The sequence below is a fragment of the Idiotropiscis lumnitzeri genome, chromosome 11 (genome assembly GCF_059441095.1).
Source record: "Idiotropiscis lumnitzeri isolate Australia: NSW breed Sydney's pygmy pipehorse chromosome 11, RoL_Ilum_1.0, whole genome shotgun sequence".
NCBI lineage: Eukaryota > Metazoa > Chordata > Actinopteri > Syngnathiformes > Syngnathidae > Idiotropiscis > Idiotropiscis lumnitzeri.
In genome coordinates this window covers 5,952,246-5,973,680 of record NC_142401.1, presented here as the reverse complement: position 1 = coordinate 5,973,680, position 21,435 = coordinate 5,952,246, and the positions used below count along the sequence as shown (strand labels likewise).

The 21,435-nt window shown below is 43.0% G+C and overlaps 3 protein-coding genes across 3 annotated transcripts; 2 read left to right on the top strand and 1 right to left on the bottom strand.

Moving 5' to 3' along the window:
• The first annotated feature begins 233 nt into the window (after nucleotides 1–233).
• tgm8 (transglutaminase 8) lies at nucleotides 234–9,331 on the top strand. The gene is made up of 15 exons (XM_088310025.1): nucleotides 234–392; nucleotides 2,219–2,392; nucleotides 2,522–2,770; nucleotides 3,041–3,159; nucleotides 3,392–3,520; nucleotides 3,606–3,783; nucleotides 3,895–4,030; nucleotides 4,584–4,693; nucleotides 5,077–5,192; nucleotides 5,307–5,433; nucleotides 5,654–5,817; nucleotides 6,111–6,285; nucleotides 6,601–6,764; nucleotides 7,920–8,053; nucleotides 8,395–9,331. Exons 1-15 carry the CDS (start codon nucleotides 368–370, stop codon nucleotides 8,540–8,542), a joined length of 2,148 nt encoding a protein of 715 aa, XP_088166151.1. The 5' UTR covers nucleotides 234–367; the 3' UTR covers nucleotides 8,543–9,331.
• A 707-nt stretch (nucleotides 9,332–10,038) lies between these two features.
• On the top strand, nucleotides 10,039–15,826 carry tomm34 (translocase of outer mitochondrial membrane 34). Its single transcript, XM_088307994.1, has 7 exons — nucleotides 10,039–10,370; nucleotides 10,892–11,031; nucleotides 11,288–11,387; nucleotides 12,408–12,560; nucleotides 13,196–13,495; nucleotides 13,558–13,684; nucleotides 14,052–15,826. The coding sequence occupies exons 2-7, from the start codon at nucleotides 10,902–10,904 to the stop codon at nucleotides 14,223–14,225; spliced, it is 984 nt and encodes a 327-aa protein (XP_088164120.1). The 5' UTR covers nucleotides 10,039–10,370; nucleotides 10,892–10,901; the 3' UTR covers nucleotides 14,226–15,826.
• LOC148327014 (14-3-3 protein beta/alpha-1-like) lies at nucleotides 15,074–21,245 on the bottom strand. The gene is made up of 7 exons (XM_088307995.1): nucleotides 21,077–21,245; nucleotides 17,920–18,079; nucleotides 17,687–17,827; nucleotides 17,003–17,126; nucleotides 16,526–16,689; nucleotides 16,345–16,440; nucleotides 15,074–16,127 (listed from the first exon to the last, which is right to left on the bottom strand). The coding sequence occupies exons 2-7, from the start codon at nucleotides 18,070–18,072 to the stop codon at nucleotides 16,071–16,073; spliced, it is 735 nt and encodes a 244-aa protein (XP_088164121.1). The 5' UTR covers nucleotides 18,073–18,079; nucleotides 21,077–21,245; the 3' UTR covers nucleotides 15,074–16,070.
• Nucleotides 21,246–21,435: the final 190 nt, after the last annotated feature.

Sequence of the window (21,435 nt, the reverse complement as noted above, 5' to 3'; positions counted from 1 at the left end):
GTGGGCGTCAAAGTCTGTTGAAGAAAACGCACCGTTGAATGAGTGTACCCCACAAGGTCAGATTTTGACCAAATGTGTGTGCGTGTGTGTGTGTGAAGTGTCGTCGCCCTTTACAACTGGCAGAAATGTATTTTGATCTGCATTATAATGCGAAGTCATAAAACATAATGGTGACATGGCTTGTTAGAAACCCATGGGGTGTGATCTTAGGTCATGTGGAGCAGCAGATTGTGTTTAAAACCTGACTGACTGGCTCCCGGGATATGATAAGAGGCGGCCAGGCTTATTGCGCTTTGCAGGTTTTTCCAGCTCTCACCACATAGTCCGGCACCCGAGCGCTGCGGAGAGCCCACGACGGCGTGCAAAAATGAGCTTGCCAGACAACAATTTGGGTGAGTCAAAAATAATCCAACTCATTTAAATACCACAAAATAATTTCTCTGTCAAAAATAATAATAAAAAATAATTAAAAAAAAAAATGGTCACTAATTGGAAGCACCTGCAGTTATTTTGTCATATTTGACAAACTGCACTGTTGTGGCACAAGCTGACGATGGCAAGTGTCTAATTCAAGTCTGATTAACTTTCGGGTGTTTTATGGTCATCATATTTTAATTGCATTATATTTGTGGGATTTATGGGACTCACGTTTTAATATGTAAATCTGATGGGAATCACAGTATTTTTTTTATCATATTCACTTTATGGACTTTAAAGTACACTTATTTTAAACTGCAACTTTGGAGGACTTTTTTGTGGTCTTAATTCGAAATTTTTTTGGTACATTAGTCTTTATATAACCTGCACATTCGACAATGAAAGACCCACCGACAACGTTTACCTCCTTGGGTCATTTGCTAACTTTTTCTTTTTTTTTTTTTTTTTTGGCCACCATCAAATCCAAACTATTTGAGATTTAATTAATGGCAAGATCTGGGCCACGCTATTTTTTTTTTTCATTTTATCTCAATGAGGAGGTGGAATTTACCCAAAGGCGATATGACTCTTTCTGATTACCGGTTGGAAACACACGCACGCGCGCACACTCGCTGATTATATTTCAATATGCAATGAAAAGCAGTTCTCCAGCGCCACCTTCTGGTGCGCTGCTCTCAAAAAAACTGTTGAAATGAGTTGAGGAGCTTCCTTTGGACAAAAGAAGTGTTTTGTCACCGTTGCCAAGGATCGATTTTTGAAATTAGGATCTTGTGGCCTCCTGGTACTAAGGAACTATATCAAAGTGAGTTGAAGAGCTTCTACCAGACAAAACTGGTGATTTGGCACAATCGTGTGGCATCTGCAATGTGGAAGAGTTTCCTTCTAACAAAAGTTGGGCTTGGCTACTATCTTGTGGCATTTACTAATAAAATGGGAAAACGCGATACAAGTGAGTCTGTAGTGTAAAAACCCATAAAGGAGCATAAATCCAAATCTCACTTAATGTGACTTTTGGCAACTCAGACATGCCGATGCTTGTTTTGTCATCTTGCATTCGTTCCCATTGCTATTTGGCTGTCGACCGCAGCAGCGACGCTTCAATGAGTTGGCCTCCTGAAATGAAACTTGATGAACTTCACTCCATGATGGTGAGATTTATATTTCCCAGAGCCATCATCAGCTTCATTTAATTCTCGCAAGAGTGGGCAGGACGAACCTTCATAGCGCATGTGTGTTTGTGTATAGGGCCTGATATAGATTTATTTTTATTTTTTTAGGGTGAATCAGACATTTGACAGAATAAAACTCAGATAACTGATTAATCGGCTGATTAATTTTAAAAATCTCTAATCATTAAAAGAAAATACAATAATAATAATATACAATAACTATAATTTTCCAGTTTTGCATATTACAACACACATTGGCAAAAAAAAAAAGTTTTTGAGAGGACTTGTATCTCAAGGCATCACAGTCTAATTATAATTGACTAAAGTTCATTCGGTTCATTCACTCTTATTTATAATTCAACTCGTTGGTTCTTTTAACTCAGACAGGTTTTTTTCAGGTTGGGTGGCAGTGTTCTGGCAAAAGACTGCCACCGAAATGTGTCTGGTCTGGTAAATAACCTAAAAAAGGGAAAGGCACATTCTCCCTGCTAATTTAAAAAAAAAAAAAAAAAAAAACCTGAGTCGAATTTAGGTTTCAACTCTCTGGAAAAATGTTTCCATCCAAAGTTGCAGGAACAAAAGTTTCTTGATGTTGTGGTCGTGTGTGTCAGTGTTCAAGGACGTGGATGTGCACGCCAAGCTCAATAACGGCGAGCATCACACTGGCGAGCTTCCCGAAGATCAACTAATTGTCCGCAGGGGACAAGCCTTTAAGGTCACCTTCACCTTGGCTAAGCCTTTCAAGCAGGGCGTCGATTCCTTCGTCCTCAGCGTCTCCACCGGGGGTAAGCGCCTGCTCGCCATATGATCGCGAGATGCCAAATTCTTTCTGATCATCTTCATTATTTCACAAAAAAAAAAAGATGTAAAGGACGCTAAGTGAATATTCACCAAAATGTCAATCAATCCAACAGGAAGTCATGCTTCTGAGGAGGGCGGCACCTTTTGTCGCTTCGGCCTCCCGGACGTGATGGCTCGCGGGGCTTCAGCCAAAGCCGCGTGGACGGCCAGGCTGGACACCGGCTGGACGACCAACAGTCTGCCGGTGCTGATCACGCCCCCCGCCGACGCCCCCGTCGGCAGGTACACTTTGAAGGCCAACCTTTGGGGAGAGGACAAGACGGTCACCACCTTCATGCTGCTCTTCAATCCTTGGTTCTCCGGTACGCTCAGCGGACACTCTCGCTAGCTAAGAGTTCAAACATTTTTGGGGGGAATTTCTTGTGTTCAGTAAGGTTATAATTGTTCATGAAAACCAACGCAATAACTACAATTAAAAAGGCTTTTTTTTTTTTGTTTACGAAATAATAACTTGACAGCAAATCGCCAGATTTGTTAACTCTGTTCAACCGGAAGGAACGTCGCAGACGCACCTGACACAACTGTCTTTTTTTTTTTGTTTGTTTCTTTTGTTTTTTTAATTGTCTGTGCAGGAGACTCTGTGTTCATGCCAGATGAGCAGGAGAGACGTGAATATGTGCTGAATGAACATGGAGTCATCTTCAGAGGAAGTTCAGATTACATATCTCCTCTCAACTGGGATTTTGGACATGTATGTCAAACACACACACGTACTGCTCGGGATACTTTGCTAATTTTGCATTTTTTCTCTGACAAAACAGAATATTATATATATGTATATATATATAATTGCTGTTTTTTTTTGCCACCTGCTGTCGACTGAAATTAGCTCTGTAACCACAAGTGTAAGTGCATCAAAAAAAAAAAAAAATGTACATGAATCTCATTCAAACCTTCTTGTCTCTTGTTTCCTTCCTGTGCAGTTTGAAGACGACATGGTAGATATTTGCCTCAATGTCCTCGATAAGAATCTGAACTACAAAAAAGACCCTGGCAGAGATCTGGCCTCCCGCAACGACCCGGCCTACGTGGGCCGCGTGGTCAGCGCCATGGTAGGTCCGGGACGGGTATCGACAGCCGGATTAGGGCCGCTAAAGAACCACCGGATGTGTTATTGCGCCACGCTTGCGTCGGTAGATCAACAGCCCGGACGATCGGGGTGTCGTGATGGGCAACTGGTCGGATTCCTTCGAGGGTGGCTTGTCGCCTTCGCACTGGAGCGGTAGCCATGACATCCTCTCCATGTGGAAGAACAACAACTTCCAGACGGTCAAGTACGGCCAGTGTTGGGTTTTTGCCGGCGTTATGTGTTCAGGTAACATCAACGGAGCAGACCTTCGAACCTCCCTTTCGACTGTGTGCTCGGGCCGGGAGCTAAACGTGTTGAGTTTTGATGAATTTCGAGGCCGTTTACGTTTGCCTTCAGTCATGCGTCTGCTGGGGATTCCCACCCGCGTGATCACCAACTTCATGTCGGCCCACGACACGGACGGCAACCTCACCATCGACGTCTACCATGCCGACGAAGGGGCGGAGCATAAAGAGACCTTGGACAGTATCTGGTCAGTGTCGGTGTGTGTGTTGTTTTTGTGTGTGGTGTGTTGTGTGCGAGTGTTCTCAGGTTATTTTAGTTCACATAAAGTAACTAACTGTAGTAAAAACATTATCCGAGACCATCTGAGTTTTAAGTTGTTAATTATGCACGGCAATTATTGCACTTCAAAGTCTGTGGATTGTTCTAAACTACCTGTATTTGATTTGCGGATGGTTGATTTAAAAATAATCTAATTGTTGAATTTTCATTAATCGATACTTAGCACGCCGTTTTATTTATTTATTTATTTTAATCGTGCATACAACACAAATAATAGACAAAAAAAAACCTGAAATGAAGCATTAAAAAAAAACAAAACTAATAAACCAGTGCAGAAAACCAATTAAAACTAATTACACTTAAAAACAAAACGAAAAAAATAAATAAATAAATTGTTCTGTGCATGTGTGCTATGTTTATGTGGGTTGTTGAATGAACTTTTTTTTTTGTGGCTGTGTGTGTGTGTGTGTGTGTGTGTGTGTGTGTGTGTGTGTGTCCTAAAAGTGTGTTTTTCCCGACAGGAACTATCACGTGTGGGTTGAGTCATGGATGAAGCGTCCTGACCTGAAGGCCAACAGCAAATATGACGGCTGGCAGATTTTGGACGCCACACCGCAGGAGCCCAGTGACGGTTAGGCCTCAGTATTCTCCTCCATGCCATCTTCAATGTCAACCTCAGTCTATGTCGCCAAGAGCACAAGATGGACAAAAGTATTGGGACATGCTTCTCTATCATAGCCATGGCTCAAGTGACACTCGGTGCAGTGCGGACCTCAGCCAAGGCAGATCATTCCAGAAAGTTGCAGAAGCAGCAAATTGTAGCCCATTTGTATATGTGCTAGATTGGTCGTTAGTTACTAATTATAATTTGTCAAGTGGGCTGAAGTTCCTTGACGCCGTCCCAGTACTTTTGTAATCATACAGTAGGTTCTGTTACGCTTTTTCTTCCTGGTGTCTTATTGACTTGTTGACATGACGACGTTTCGACTTGTTGACTGGCTTTCCCTGGCTCAGGCTTGTACCAGTGTGGCCCCGCCTCTCTGGTGGCCATCTTCAACGGCGAGACCGAGCTCCCGTACGACGTCCCCTTTGTCTTTGCTGAGGTCAACGCCAACTGCGTTGACTGGGAGGTGAGCGCGAGTCGACAATTGAGTTGAAATTTCAAAGTCATGATGCACTCGTGTATTTGTCTATGCTTGTGTGTGTGCGCGTGTGTGTGTGTATGTGGGTGGGCGCCGGTTCAGGTGAAAGCCGATGGCACCCTTGTGAAGATGAACTCGGACACCAAGCGAGTTGGTAAAAAAATCTCCACTAAGGCGATTGGCTACGACAAGCGCGTGGACGTCACCGGCTCCTACAAGCACAAGGAGGGTGAGTGTCCTGCACATGCACACACGTATCACAAGCACATACACTCCAACACACACACACACCCTCTTAAACATCAAACACACTCACAATGCACTTGCACTGCAAAAACACACACACATTTCACACACACACACTCACGATGATCACATTATCGCCTCACAGATGGACACACACACACACACACACACACTTGACCCACAGATCTGCCGGCATGTTTCAGGCTCAAAAGAGGAGCGCGCTGTGTTCAAGTACGCCATCAGCGACGACAAAGAGAGCAACGACGATGATTCTGCAGGCGTGCGGCCCGACACTGGCACTCCGCAACCCCCCACGCCGCCAGCCCCCCCACGCCCACCGCCACAACTCACCATACGCTTTGTTGAGGTTCGGCTTCCTGACGTTTACTTTCATTGAGTTACTTGTCAATGACACAGACACCAGCAAGGAGTTGTGACTGTCTCTGTCCTCGTGTTTATATCCCTACAAGGTTTTTTTTTAAGTGGGATTTCCAGACCTGCAATTTGTTTTATAGCCTGTGCGAGTATTTTTAATCCTGTGATATCCATTTAGGGTAGAAAAAGTGGCAGGTGATAAAGAAATCAGCCATCGCTTAGTTACCTGAACTACTGGACTTACCTGGACTACTTTTTTTTCCTTTTTTTTTTTTTGGGTGGCAGGTGGCGGTCCCGCAGTACGGCAAGGATGTGCGGTTGAGGCTGGTGCTGAGCAGCGAGAGCAGAGTGGAAAGGCAGCTCAAAATCCACATCACGGTGGACGGGATGCACTACAACGGCACCTTTGTCGCCAACATCCAGTCCGAAGTCAAGGAGGAGACGCTGCACCCTTCCCGAGGTCAATCACTTAAAAACACACACCCATTTTTTTTTTTTCTAGCAAACCACATGGAATCATATTTTAAATTAAAGGTCTTCGCGTGGGATTTTCAGCGCTGTCACTTTTTTGTAAATATGACTTAAAAGTTCTGAGACAAATTGTGTAAATAATTTTGGTGGCGCACATTTGAGAAAATAATAAAAAAATATTAAAATACAATAATTAAAAATCAAACTTAGAAATATAATTGAGACAAAGCACATCAAGCCATACTTCAAATTAAACGTCTTGATGAGAGTATTTCAAACCTGTTTTTTGGGGAAAATATTGTAGAGCTGTCGCTGCCCATCGTGATCCCCGTGCGTTCGTACTACAAGCACATGCTGTACGCCGACAGCTTGAAGGTGTCGGCCGTGGTGGCGGACAAGCGGCATCCCGACAAAAAGTACCTGGCGGAGGACGACGTGATACTGAGTGACCCCGCCGTCACCGTCACTGTAAGTTCTTCTCACTCTTTTGTTTGACATCCAATAGAACACATTTCAACCATTCCATTAAGTCGGCATGCGTTGCTCCTTTCTGTGACTTTGTCCCGCCATCCTTATTCCGGATCGCTCAAAAGCATTACGGTGGACAATGATATAAGATTGTTTAGGGCCACACAGAAAATGAACATGAATAAATAATTAAATAAATAATAATAATTTGCCCTTTATTAGTCCCACAATGGGGAAATTCGAGATTCCAACCCAGGCCTCCTGGGGAGACTGGGTCCTGAACGCGGCGCCTTAGACCACTCGGCCATCCTGGCAGCCAAATAATAAATAAATAATTTCAGTACTTTTGGGATTTTTTTTGGGGGTGGGGAGGGTGGCTGTAATCACAAGAAAAGAAAAAGTTGCGTTATGGTAAAATATAAAAAAATGCATTCTACTAATGTGCTGAATTTTGTTTATTAAAAACTGATTTTGTTTCACCCCCTTTGACAAATATATAACTTTACTTTGCTAATATTAACATTTTTTTTGTAAAAAGTATATGATTATAATCTTCTAACATTCAGTGAAAGGAGGGAGGAATACAGCTTTAGTCCCATAATATTGTGACTTTATTTGTTTTGTTTTTTTTACTTTAAAGAAAAATACAACTCGGTTCTTGTAATATTATGACTTTTTTTTCCTTTGAGTTTTTTTCTTCAAAAATACAACTTGGTTCTAGAAATTAACAACTATAGTAACAATGTTTTTCTTGGAAACAATGCTATTTTTATAATATGATGAAAATAAAAACAAAAGGACGAGACATAAAATGCTAGGTTTTAAAAAAAAAAAAAGCTTTTTCCTCAACACTTTTAGGAAAAAAATCACTTTATACTTGCAATCATTCATTTTTTTCCTGGACAACAATGTTTTTTTGTCTTGTAACATTTAGGATTTGAAAAAAAAATACTCACTATTTACAACTTTTTTACTCTTCTAACACACTTTTTTTTTTTTTCTTTGAAGAAAATAAAACTCACAGGCGACTAGTTGCGATGTCACTCAGTCTGTGTCAAGTCGACGCATGTTACAATACTTTAAAAAAGTGTTAAGAATTATCCAAGTTGTCGGTATCAAACATTTTTCCCATATCTTGATTTGCGTGTGTGGCAGGTTTCTGGTTTTGTCCGGCAGTACCAGTGGACTACCGGAGAGGTGATCTTCATGAACCCCCTGCAGGAGACCCTGACAGGGTTGACATTGACCCTGTCGGGAAGTGGACTCCTGCGGCAGGAATTGAAATACGGGTAACAAACTCCTTCGAGCAAGACCTCTGCCAAGGCCACAGGGTTCATATCAAAGATCTGAGCCTGAAATTGAAATCAAATCCGCCCCTGACACGTTTTTCCGATGGACACAAAACTGGGTCGACATATAACAGAATGCACGAAAAGTCTCGAAGACCTATGTTGGAAATTGAATAGGGAGGCGGCCATTTTTATTTGAAGCAGTCCTTTCAACCTCTCATGCACCTTAGAACGTTAAAAAAATGCAGCCCGTGATCCCAGTTTTACCAGTCAACACCGAATTTTATCGGTAACGCGATCATAAGAACTGAACTGTTTTCTTGTTCTTTATTTCTCCTCAGACTTGTCAACTTGCTTCCCAACAACCGCATCCGAGTCCGGTTTGAGTTTCTCCCGTACAGGACGGGTATGAGGACACTGGTGGCCGACATCCACGCGACCGTTTTTAAAGATTTCAAGGGCAGCTGTACAGTCAATGTCAGACCGTGAATCACCTTCTTTAATTTTAAATGAAATCTGCTCATGCATTTTTTTAACGATATACCAATGGGTGCTTAATTTTATGTAACACGGTGCTTTTATGTGTTGTTTAATTTTCAAGCGCAAACGAGCAGATCATTTCCTGCTTTTGGTCCGGTGCTGTTTGTCGGCCATATGTGCCTTATACACAAAACATGTGGTGTGGGTAGCAGTATAAAACATGGAATGGAACTTACTGCGACATCAGAAAGGGTATGGTTGCATGGTACAATATGAGCACGCTAAAAAGAAAAAAGAGTCAAATTTAACTTCCCACTATTGAGTGGCTTACTTGTATTGTTTTTTTTGGGGGTGTTTTTCACTTGTATGAAAGTCAAAAATATTTGTGAGTTAGCATGTACACAAAATCAATTATATAACGTCCATTTTGGAGTCAAAATTCCGAGTTAAAAAAATTCATCGCGGAAGTAATGGCTATACATTGATATTCTGTTATAAAAGTTTGAGTTTGGATTACAACATGTGTGAAAATATTCGGTTTTAAAACTGTCAGTAACAATTTCAATTTTTATTTTATATTTTCCTAGTCTTGATTTAAATTTTGACAAAGATCTAATGGGATTGTTGAGCAAATTGGGCAACAAAAATATTTAACACGATCATAATTGTTTGGGACCTAAATGCATCGTGTACGTTTCGCCTTACAGATATTTCACAAATGTAGTACAAAGTACCCATAATGACACTGTTCATCTTCCAAGGTCATGCAGTTCATATTAAAAAAGGTTTTAAAAAGAATTGCATTTGAATCATGTTGATTAATATTTCCAGTGTTCCTTATATGACCGCACTTCTAATATTTTGATATGTCCTTCTTTTCCTTTACCAGTTGAACAGCTCCATTCTTGTCTTTTATGAAGATTTTACAATCTCTCAGCCAAGTAGACTCGATCTTCTTTTCCTTCCATAAATCCCGTGCCATCTTTGGCAATTCTCCATTCCTGCTTGTCTGGTGTTCGATTAAAAAAAATGCCAGACCCTTTTCAGAAGATATACTGTTAACCCACAAAGATTTCATCAGAGGTAACAAACTCCAGTCCTCGACGAGCCACCATCCTGCATGTTTTTGATGTTTCCCTCCTCCAACATCCCTGATTGAAATGATCAGGTCGTCAGCAAGTTCTGCAGGAGCATGATAACAATCCTGATCATTTGAATAAGGTGTGTTGGAGGAGGGAACCATCTAAAACACGAGGAATAGTGGCCCTCGAGGACCAGAGTTTGAAACATGCCCATTACATTATCATGTGTTAATGCAGCATTTCATCTGCCAAGCCACCCAAATGCATTTTTTAATTCATGTTGCGCTGTAACATAACCAAATATGTTCTTGGTTGTGGAGGCAGTACAGCCGTAACATATACAATTATTAAAATTAAAACGAAAAAAAAAAATTTATTTTCTTAATTTGTCTCCTCGAGCGCTGAACGTGGTGGCGTGGAGCAGTCAGATTTCCCAGTGAACTTGAACGCAGCGTCCATCAGCCTTCCCAGTCACTACAGTCGTCTTTCTTACCGCTGACAAGTGAGCACAGCCGGCCGGAAAGTTCCCGACACGACGCCCCCCACTCCCCTGCACCGCATTTAGCACTAGCAGGCCAGGTAGTTCCAGCTCTACCACGAGAACACGCTAACAACCAAAAGGGAGAAGAGGAAAAACAGACCACTGGAGGAATGACTGTGCCCCTTACGTCGGCGTTTTAAGGACATTTTCAAACGTTTACACGCCGCCCGCCAGCTTTTTGCCACCGAATCTGCCACTTAGCGTCCGAAAGCGGGTAAGCGATACCAGCCCCCCCTCACAAACATCCCCTACACGCCGGCCGGCGTTGCCGTTAGCCGTAGCTTACAATTTAGCAGCAGTTCAGCATCCGCATATGTGCCGATTAGCTTAGCTTCTAGCTCCCATTTACATGACGTTGTTACCTTAGCTTCGGTAAGAAAACGCCGGTTTTGGCTAGCATGACATGACGACTAAACTATAAGTCAAATGTCGTCTTGTTTTAGTCGTATTTTCATGATTATAAAGTGGATGTAGCCTTTGTAATAAAAGGTCGATTTTTTTTGTCCTCTCCCACCAATTTTTGTTCTCAGAAATAACGAGTTAGCTAATTGTCACGTTCCAGGGACTAGTCGGTCTCTTTTCTTTAAATCGTAACCGAATTAATAGACTTTGGGCGGCAATATCAACATTCGACAATGTTCCGCGTTGATAAGGTGATTTGAGGCTTATGTTGTAAAAAATGTCCCGGAGAAGCCAGTTGCCATGTTTTCTGAGTTTCAACTTCCCCAAAAACAGGAACGCCAGAATGACTCCGAAAACGAAAGCGAAGCCGTGGGCTGAGCTCAAGCAAACCGGCAACGAGTGCTTCAAGGCGGGCCAGTACGGAGAGGCCACCCGAATCTACAGCCTGGCCATCGGCGAGCTGCACAAGTCCAGTAAGTCTGCTTTCAAATCTACTGCCAATACGTAAAATGTAAATATATTTTCACCACGACTAATCAACTAAAGTAACACATTTAATGAAAACACTTCCAAGTGCTTTATGGAAGGTATTTTCACCTCTTTCACACTACCTGTAACACTTTCAACTTTCTTTCCATGCAATATTGGTTTATTTTTGCTCTGTTTTAAAATACACACGTATCTAGATAGCCTTTGCGTCCCGATGTGTGCTCATGTTTGTGCCTGCAGATCCAAAGAATGTGGAGGATTTGAGTGTATTGCACTCCAACCGGGCCGCCAGCTACCTCAAGGAAGGAAACTGTGCCGAATGCTTCAAGGACTGTAACATGTAAGTTTATTACAGTCTGCTCTCACTACTGGCTGAGAATCGGGACCATGTCAGGCCATGATTAGCAAATGTCCGCATATAATTGAGGTTCCTTAAAAACAATAGCTTTTGTGATAAAGGTTTAATTAATAGTTTAAACCATGAATACACCCCAAATTATTTTCTCAAAATAATTTGTTAGTGTTAAATTGACTTCAAACGTTACCACTAAAATTACACAAGCACCTTTTTTGTTCTCCATCTATGCACCAAGTAGTTTGGTAATAGGACGTTGAGTGCCAGACGTGTTTGCAATGTCTTCCTGACAGATTTTTAAAATTTTAGTAATTTTTTAAAACTTTTTTTTTGCTGCTATTATGTGTAGCTGAAGTTCTGTGCTAAGCACTGAATGATAACTTATCCAACAGAGAAGTGCTTTTGAGGTCTCAAAAACTCATCATCAACCTGCAGGAATGCGGCCTACTTTTGCCGTGTACCGGGACGTCATCTGATCCAGCTGGAAATTTCGGTGTTCTCATACATTAGTTCCACGAGCAGCTAGAACATTTCTAAGGATTATTCTCAAGCCCAGCGCAGCGTAAGACTGCTGATCATCGACAGTGGTCATGCGGCCGTGTGCTGAGCTCAAGGCGACTGCTCGTGCGAGACAAACTATCAATTGTGACGTGTCCAAACGGCATAACTTAAATTAAAAGTTTAACGGGTGTGAATTATTTGGTCAAGCAAGCTTGTTTGCCATTGGTAGAATTTAACGAGGTCATACATCAATTGTGTCCTTGCGTCTCTTCATGTCAAATGACAAGCACCCCCTTTCCAGCTGATCCACTTCACTTAATTCCCTGAAGTTGGACCCTACGTACGTACCAACCTAGCTAGCAACCAACCTGCCTACTTAACTGGCTAGCTACCTTCCGAGTTAACCCCCCCCCCCCCCCCAGTTTCTCACTCACCTATAAGGATTGTACCAAGTGAGTCCTTGGACGTGTGAGATGACAAAAGCTCGCTCCTATCTCCTGCCAGTTCTCTCGAATTGGTACCGTTCAATGTGAAATCTTTGCTGCGCCGGGCTGCTGCCTCAGAGGCTCAGGAGCGTTACCGCCAGGCCTACGTGGACTACAAGACCGCACTGCAGCTGGACGCACATATAGTGGCCGCGCACGATGGTGCAAACAGGTACACGCTACATACTTAACATGTACATACTAACTAAGAGGCAGACACTCGCTGATACTATGGTTGAGACGCATGTCACGGTTTTTTTTTTTTTTAATAATGGCTCTAGTCATAAATGTAACATGGGTTCAAAATTGTGTACATCTTGGCTTGTTGCATTTATAGGCGATTACAAACATTTTAGAAGGATGGGTTAACTATATAAGGGGTGAGTTTTGAATTTGTCATTATACTTAAGATTTTATTTTTAGATTTTATTTTTTAATTCACTTAATTTTTTTAATGTTGTTAATTTTAGTGTTAGTTTTTTAAAACATATATGGGGTATTTGTAAAGTGAGAAAAAAAAAAGTTGGTAAGAATTGCGTAACAAACTACAACTTTTTGACCTTTATTTTTCTGTATGAACATACATCAATAATGAAAACTAAATTTCAAGTGAGCCCCAAAATCTCTTTTATGATATTCATCGACAAAGACAAAAATGGACATTCTTTTCCTAGAGTTGCAATCATAAATGTAAGAGCATTTTTGTAATTTGGTTGATAAATGTTTGAATTTATTTTTTACAATTCACTGACCTACTTTCCTAAACTACCTCACTAACCTATTTCTGAACTTACCTTTCCGTTGTAGGATGACAAAAGCGTTGACCGAGGTCGACGGTCCGTTGTGGCGAGAGAAGCTCCCTACCATCCCAGTCGTGCCCCTGGCAGTTCGAGAGAAGCTCAGCCAAGGGCACCCTCCCGCGCCGCTACAACACAACGGTGTCGCACAGAACCACAATCTACTCGCAGAGGAGGATGTCCAGCGAGCCAAGTTGCTTAAGGAGGAAGGAAATGCACTCGTCAAGAAAGGGGCGCACGCCCAAGCTGCCGAAAAGTATACGCAAAGCATCCACCACCACGCCAAAGAGGCTGCCACATTCACTAACCGGTACGTCAACAAGATGGCCGCCTTGGCATAGCTTCAATGCTAACTTGTGTACGTCTGCTCAGGGCACTGTGCTACCTGGCGATGAAACGCTACCACGATGCGGTCCGTGACTGCGGCGCAGCACTCGCCATCGATGCCGCCAATGTTAAGGCACTCTACCGACGGGCACAAGCGTACAAGGAGCTCAAGGTGACTGTCTGCCTCTTGTGAAATGCGCGATGAAAATAAAATTGTATCGTAATGTTTTTGTGCTTCAATACTCTCCCGTTGCGAACAAAGTCTCACAAAACAATCTAATGTTCTGCCTATAATTCATACATCCTTGCTGGCGTTAAGGTTATTTCATTTGTTTTTTCAAAATTAATATGTTGTACTTTTTTCTCCCAGCTATCTGGAACAGTCTAAAAAAAATTCAGATTGGTTGCGCCCTTGTACTTGGATTCCTAGATATAAACCAACTTGTCTGGTTGCCATGGAACAGACCTACTTATCTTTTTAGCTAACCACTTGCTAAGCTAACTTAGCAGTTTTCATTGTTTTTTGTTTTCTCCTTCAGGATGTGAAAAGTTGCCTCCGAGACCTGAACAAGCTCCTGGAGGTTGAGCCAAACAACACAGCTGCCGTCAAGCTGCTGCAGGAAGTGCAGCAGCAGCAGCAGCAGCAGCAGCAGCAGCAGCAGCAACAACCTCCACAGGAGAAGAAGAAGAAGGGCAAGACCAGGAAGAAGTGACTCGGACGCTTATTTGTTCAGGAACACAGCGGAAGGCAAAAGTGGGCGGAGTCAGCCCCCCCCCCCCCCCCCCCCAAAAAAAAAAAAAAAATCAGCGCAGTCAGGCCATCAATGTCATTTCCGGCCCCGCCCATCTTTTGACCTAAGTGCCTGAAAACATCATCATGGGGTCTTTGATGTGGTAACCATCTGGTTTTCCTTGATCTCTTCGTGGCTTCTCTACTGTCAGCGTGACTTTGACGTTAAGTCTTCTTTTAGTCTTTATCGCATGGTGTGTCGGCTTTTGGTCATGTCTAACTCATTCACTACCATTGACGGCTGTAAACGTCAAAGACCCATCTTAACTGTGTCTGATTTCGGAGCTCTTCTATCATGACTTGGATTTCCATTGCTCCTACTTTCATTCTGTGGCGTCTTTGCTCTTAGATTTTGACTGATTTCATTGATCGTGTCTTTAGCTCACCATTGAGGCATTTTTTTTCAAATTGTCATCTGAGCTCTTCGTTGGTGACTTTTATTTGTGAGTTCCCATAACGTGATGACTTCTCATCTTGTTTGAGCTTGTTCATTAGTCTCCTTTCAGCCTGCCGTCTTGTCTTTTCTTTGATTTCTTAAATCAAGTTCTTTTCATCAGTCTCTCAAGGTATCCTTTCATGTAGCCATGCTTTTTTTTTTTTAATGGCTTATTCACACTCGGTTACGTGCTCATTTTCTTGCCCAATTAAAGAGGAGCCTTTTGATTGGCTCACAGAAGTGATGTGGGAGAAGGGCGCATCCTGCAACTCACAACAAACCTTTTCATTTTGGACATGATCATGATATGTGGAAGGAAAAAAAATAGTTCACACTTCAGATAAAACTTTGACGTTTAATGTTCTTGTACATTTTGTGTTCTTGTTGTCAACAATTAAAAGGTGAAAGACAAAATCATCCAGGACCACCACAATCATCAGGGTGGAGAGGCATCAGGTTTTTTTTTCTTAATTCATGGTTTTATTCAAGCAAAGTTGAAACGGTCACAACCACGTGCACACGTTAAGCAATAAAACCATCATACAAGCAAACGTGTCAATTCTTGATTTGAAGTAGAAGAACAGTTGAAAAGTGTTGAAGATGAATTAAAAAGCTTATGCATGTGATGATTTTTTTAATTTTCAATGTGTGTAAATAGAGGTGGGTTGTGTTGGCTGGCTCATGCTAACCATGTATTTTTAATAGTTAAGTTTTGGGGTCTGATAATTTTTTTTTCAACTTTTGGGGTTTGAACATTGTACCCCACAGGTTAGCTTTAACTTTTAGTTCCTGAAACTTTTTTTTTAATTGAGGTGGTGCAAAGGCAATCCAGATGCCGGTGTGTTTTTTTTTGTTTTTTTTTTACCCACTTGGTGTCTGGCGCCCCCTTAAGAGTCTACAGGTGAACATGACCATGACGGGCGCGAGTGGGACGACGAGGAAAGGAGTCGTGAGCGTGGTTGAAAATAAACACACAGTTTAATAACCTTTTTTGTCTTGTTTGTTTGGATTAAAGTGGAATAAAAGCAGCCAGTAGGCAGGACTAACAAGCCGACAGGAAGTTAGGAGGAGGGAGAAAAAAAGGTGATAGATTTAAAAGAAAAAAAAACTAGCAAGACAGGATGGGCCAGGAGGTTCTAAAGGGGCTTGTGGAGTGACAGGTTCAGCTGGGGCAAAGGGGGGAGGAGAGGGGTCATGCTGCTGCTTCCTAGACAGAAGAAGAAGAAGAAGGAATGAACATTTGTGTGCATGAAGACAGGAATAGGAGGGGGAAGAGCAGAGGTTTGATGGCGAAGGTGTCGGGTTGGTTGGAGGGTGTCAGGGTGTGTGGTACTAGTTCTCGCCCTCGCCGGGCTCCACCTCATCGCCCTGGTTTTCTGATGTCCACAGCTGTGGAGGACACAGGAAATTGCCCGTCAGTCACTTCCTGGCAAAAATTCCAACTCACACGGACATTTGAATAGGCACAATCCCAATTAACTTTACAGGATTATGAAATTAGATTGGACTCTTTATGAACCCCCACATTTTTTTTGTACTTGTTCTGCTTTTTAATGTTAACCTAACTTTTTTTTTTAACATTTAAAAAAAAAAAGTGTTGACTCACAGTCAGGTTGTCCCTTAGTAACTGCATGATCAGCGTGCTGTCTTTGTACGATTCCTCGTTCAAGCTGTCGAGCTCGGCGATGGCATCATCGAAAGCCTGCCCGGGAAGAAAGTAGTCAGAGGCCGAGTGTGGTGGCGGCAATGTTTTCTCACTGCCATGGTTGCTGTTTCGATGTCAGTACCTGCTTGGCTAGAGAACAGGCCTGGTCTGGTGAGTTGAGGATCTCATAGAAGAAGACGGAGAAGTTGAGGGCCAGGCCGAGTCGGATGGGATGTGTGGACTGCATGTCCGTCTTACTGATGTCAAACGCATGCTGGTACGCCTCCTGGGACTTGCTCACCGTATCTTTGGAAAGGACACACGGAGGGAGGCCATCTTACTGCAGGAAAGACATCTTATGACGAGGCGCCATCATACTACAAGACGCCGTCCTGTGACAGGGCGCCATCTTACTGCAGGAAGCACTATTGATTGGTAACCCCATCCAAAAGAGAGCCAATGCTGCCGTCTGCTGGTCATAGCTTGTATAAAATTTTTAAAACTTTCACAAGTTGAGAATGGCACCGGATGTGCACGTGACGCTCACCCCATACAAAAAAAATGTCCGCCATCTTACTACAGGACACCAACTTGCGACCACCAGGGCGACAAAGCTCACCCTTCTTCTTCTCGTTGGACGCCACCTCCGACAGGTATCTGTAGTAGTCTCCTTTCATTTTGAGGTAGAACACTTTGCTCTCTGCCAGCTTTGCGTTGTTGATGAGGAAACTGTCCAGAAGATTCTGAATGGAGACAAGCAACACAACGGTATGTTAAAAACATTCATTTCCTTTTTACGTTACGTGTAAACCTCAACAAGGATCAGCTCAAATTTATAAAAAGCACAACATGCGCTAATTTGTTTGAGACTCCCATCCCAAACATTGAGCATAACATTGCGTACATCTCCAGACTTCAAAACACACGTCTATTGACCAGCAACAGCACAAGTTTGTCATGTTTAACATATCATAACACATTTGAATGTTATTATATTTATTTTATCTTGTAAATTTTTTTTAAAGGGGAGGGAAGAATTGGCAGATTTTTGCCTGCTTCAAAAGGTCTAATATCAGCCAATTAAAAAAACGATCCTGGACGTCCTTAGCCGTCAATGGCAGTAAATGAGTTAATCCGGTGGCCCATTGTAATTATTTTCCAGTAAAAGAAAAAAAAAATGGAAATATAAGATGATCTGTACTTTCCTCTGCTCGTTTTCACTCCTTTTATATCATTTTAGGTTCTAATAAATAAAAAAATAAAAATTGAGTGGTGTCTCATATTAGACCATAAGGAGACATACCAACACGTCGTCGCAGATCTCTTGGAGCTCAACCTCGATCTTGGTGCGGTAATCGTGAGCCATCTGCTGCTTCTTCTCGTTGCCCTCCGTCTTCTGCTCAATGCTGGAGATGACGCGCCAGGACGAACGGCGAGCTCCGACCTGCCGGCGAGAAGACCAGACCGCCGCAAGAGTCAAAGGGTGCGCTGCGCCGAGAGCGAGGTGAGCCGGCGCAAACGCAACGGGAGTCGTACCACGTTCTTGTAGGCCACGGACAGCAGGTTGCGCTCCTCGTTGGTCAGGTCCTTGTTCTGCTCCGTCACTTGCTTCATGACGGCCGCCATGTCGTCGTAGCGCTCGGCCTGCTCGGCCAGCTTGGCTTTCTGCACCAGGTCGTTCCTGTCCATCTCGTGGCTGCGGAGAAAATGCGCGAGCGGCTACTTAAGAGGTTCATGGAAAAGCCACAAACGACCCGTCACGGAGCGTCCGGTCAAATTGCAATGATGCAAACGCGTCAGACATGACTTTTCTGTACAACTGAGTTTTTTCCAGCATATTAAATTTGCAGGCAGCTGCCTTCACCTAATTTCGGACCGCCTCTGGCCTAAAAGCGCTGACATCATGAAAAGTGGGTCGTGTTGGTTGGAAGTCATTTTTAGATGTCAAACTTTAGATCAGGGCTCACCAAACTTTTGAAAGCTGAGAGCCAAGGGCTAAAGTTTTGTAAAAGAATTTGAAATAACAAATTCGCTCCAATTACTTTAAATCATCTTCCTATTATTCTGTTAATATTAGCGCTGGAAAAAAAAAAAAAAGACCACAAAAATTTAGATCTTGAAACGGCGCCAACAACTGAGCTCACTTTCGAATTTACATCACACAATGTTGCCATCAACATAACGCCATCCTGAAATCATGAAGCGTTAAAGATAATGATTAAAGTAAAAAGTTGATTACGCTGTCATTGTTGAGAAATGTAGGATAGGACACCAGTTGGAGCTGAAAGATTAATTGAAAATTAATTTCAATTTCAAATTGTGCTTCTCAATTAGTTTATGGGGGGGGGGGGTGGGGGGAGTACAATTCCTGAGATGCCAGTAAAGTAGTAGTAGTAAAGTGCATCCCAAGACTTGTGAAAATAACATAAGAAAATAAATATGATGACAAGATAAGGGAGATGCTTCGTCACTGTATGGATGTGTGCAAAGGCGCAAGGCAGCAAAGGTGTGGATGCAGCAGAATGAAAATGCAAGAGGCTTGACTTTCACATGATATTTACAAGGTCGTTTTGTACTTGTCAAAGAGAATAGAGCTCAAGAATATAATATTCAACATGCAGGGATTCATAGGCATGTGCCTAAGAAAGTTGCCGTTCCTATTGATCCTTTAACAAGCGAAGAGAAAAAAAAAAAAAGGAATAATCACTATATCCTTCAGTATTAAATGAAATAATTATTTTCCTTGGTATATTGAGAAGTGTATATTTTGTACAAATGCGCAATTAGTAATATAATTTTCAGTAGAATACTCGAATATAATCAGCACTCGACACACCCTTAATGCAGCAGAATAATTCACTCGCATCGCACACTTGTACAAGTAAAGAACGTTGGTGTCATATTGCTTAACACATATCGTGAATTCACAGTATGCGGCATATGTCTTATTGACAAACCGCTGATAAAATTACGTTTTTTTTTTTTTTTTTAAACACGAGTAGCTAATCAGACCGATTCACATATCAAATAGTCGACGCCGAAAGTACGCAATGACATGCAATTGAAGGTGCAACGATTACTCGACAATAAATAATAAAAAAAAAAAAATTGACTTAAAATAGCCGAGAATTATTTGGATCATTGCTTTGATGCCTTGTTAAAATGATCCAAATCGTTGGAATCTCAGGCTCTTCACAGTAAATCCAGCCTTATTTCTGACTAGTTGTGTCAAATAAAAATGAGACACTTGGAGATATCTGCGGTAAATTTGGAAAACAATTAAATATATTTTGGACTTTTTTTTTTTTTTTTTACATATTATGGACCTAACCAGTAACTGAACGTGTATGTTGTTGCAGCCCGATTACTTTAACAATTAATGCGAGAATATTTGCGTGCATATTTCTGCTGTGATAATTTACCTCACAGGATGAATAAGGTATAATATGTAGTCTATCTATCAAGATATGCATCTGTAATTTATCCATCCATTATGTGTGGCCACGCATCTTCCTTCACCCATGTGCAGTACCTTCAACGAAGGTTATCGTGTGAATCATATGGCGACAAATTCAATCCCTGAAAGCGCTTTTAGTCACGATCCGACAAGAAACATCGTTTTTCCACCGATTAAAAGAAACCACCGGTGATTTAAATAGACGCATCGTTCAAAATGACCAAGCCGCGATTACACCCCCTCCCACCCTTCCCTCACTCGGCATTAGCAAGCGCGCTAACACGCGAGCGATCGAGCAAGGGCACCGTTCCGAGTTTCAACGCGAAGGGCGGGGATCCCGTTTGAAGCGTCATTACGGGCGCGGCTGTCACAAAAGAGGCTTAAAATCGTCGCCTGAGGGCCGTGAAATTGTCGCGGCTGGCGAGTGTTACCGCAGGCTGGGACTTTCTTAGCGGGGCCTGCTAGTAGTTCCGCCCTCCTCCTCCGCCTCGTCGTCGTCGCACTCCCCTGTGGAATTTTAAGATGGACGCTAGCCTAGCACGCTAGGCGGACGCCAAGCCACTCCAATCGGATACTTTTAATCCAAACCGTCGGCCGCTCACGCGCTCGCTGGGGGTGTCCAAATGCGTCATATTTGACCGTAAACGCGCTTCAATAGAGCCGAATGAAATCAGCGAGTAAAATAGCGGAGGAAATGAAGGGGAGCGGGGCGTGGGGAACTCCCGGGAAAGGAGGGCGTGTTAGCCCACGCCATGACAGAGCAGCGGGGCTACGTGAGCATCGATCGCTCGGGTGGGTGATCGGACGGCCTCCACCGCCCAGACAGAGCCTGTCGGTTGTTTTTAAGACGCGCGCAGTCCGGAGATGCTCGAAATGAATCGAAGCCGTAACGTCGCGGGCAACGACGAGCCAGCTCGGCTAAACTGTCAAAAAAAAAAAAAACGGCCAGAATCATCGGCGACTTCCCAGTCGGGCGAAAATCTCCCCATCGGACTCAACAAGACCTGATAGATCGCGGGACTCGGGTAAAGTCGAGCCAGAGCGCTGCTGGGTAGTTTTTTCGTACGCGGCCCCAGCGGGTCTCGGCCTAAATGCTCGTAGAAAGCCCCAAACCACAATGGGCACCTTCCGCCGAGGAGGAGGCGTTTAGAGGCCACCACTCGGGCTCACGCCTAAGCCCCGTAGAGCGAGAAGCTTGTCGGCGGCGTGAGGCGAAAAAGAACGTGGTCAACTCACGTTTGTCAGGTAGCAAGGAGAGTTGTCGATTTTCTGCTGCGACGGATGAGGCTTTCTCGAGCCGTCCTCCTCTCACTGCTCAGGGGATTCAGGGCAGTACCACTTCCGCCTGCGCTGACACTTCCGCTTCCTCTAAGCCACCCCCCCGCCAGTATCCATGGCGACGCCACACCGGGGTTTCCAAGCTTCCCGGCAGGGGCTTTGACGTCTGCGCTGCCATGGCAACCGCTGACGACTCCACCATGACGTGGTTATTTACTCATTATTTGTTTTTTAATTCTTTGTGGGTATTAAAATATATACAATTTAATTTAATCAACCACCCACGTTATAGAAAATTAATTTTCAATTCATTATTT

Coding starts and splice junctions, on each gene's coding strand:
- tgm8 (XM_088310025.1), top strand. CDS start 368: ATGAGCTTGCCAGACAACAATTTGG. Junction 5,818..6,110: donor TCACCATACGCTTTGTTGAG/GTTCGGCTTCCT, acceptor TTTGGGTGGCAG/GTGGCGGTCCCGCAGTACGG. Junction 6,765..7,919: donor ACCCCGCCGTCACCGTCACT/GTAAGTTCTTCT, acceptor CGTGTGTGGCAG/GTTTCTGGTTTTGTCCGGCA.
- tomm34 (XM_088307994.1), top strand. CDS start 10,902: ATGACTCCGAAAACGAAAGCGAAGCCGTGGGCTGAGCTCAAGCAAACC. Junction 11,388..12,407: donor TGCTTCAAGGACTGTAACAT/GTAAGTTTATTA, acceptor ATCTCCTGCCAG/TTCTCTCGAATTGGTACCGT. Junction 12,561..13,195: donor GCGCACGATGGTGCAAACAG/GTACACGCTACA, acceptor TTTCCGTTGTAG/GATGACAAAAGCGTTGACCG.
- LOC148327014 (XM_088307995.1), bottom strand. CDS start 18,072: ATGGACAGGAACGACCTGGTGCAGAAAGCCAAGCTGGCCGAGCAGGCC. Junction 16,690..17,002: donor GTCCAACGAGAAGAAGAAGG/GTGAGCTTTGTC, acceptor TCCTTTCCAAAG/ATACGGTGAGCAAGTCCCAG. Junction 16,128..16,344: donor TACTAAGGGACAACCTGACT/GTGAGTCAACAC, acceptor TGTCCTCCACAG/CTGTGGACATCAGAAAACCA.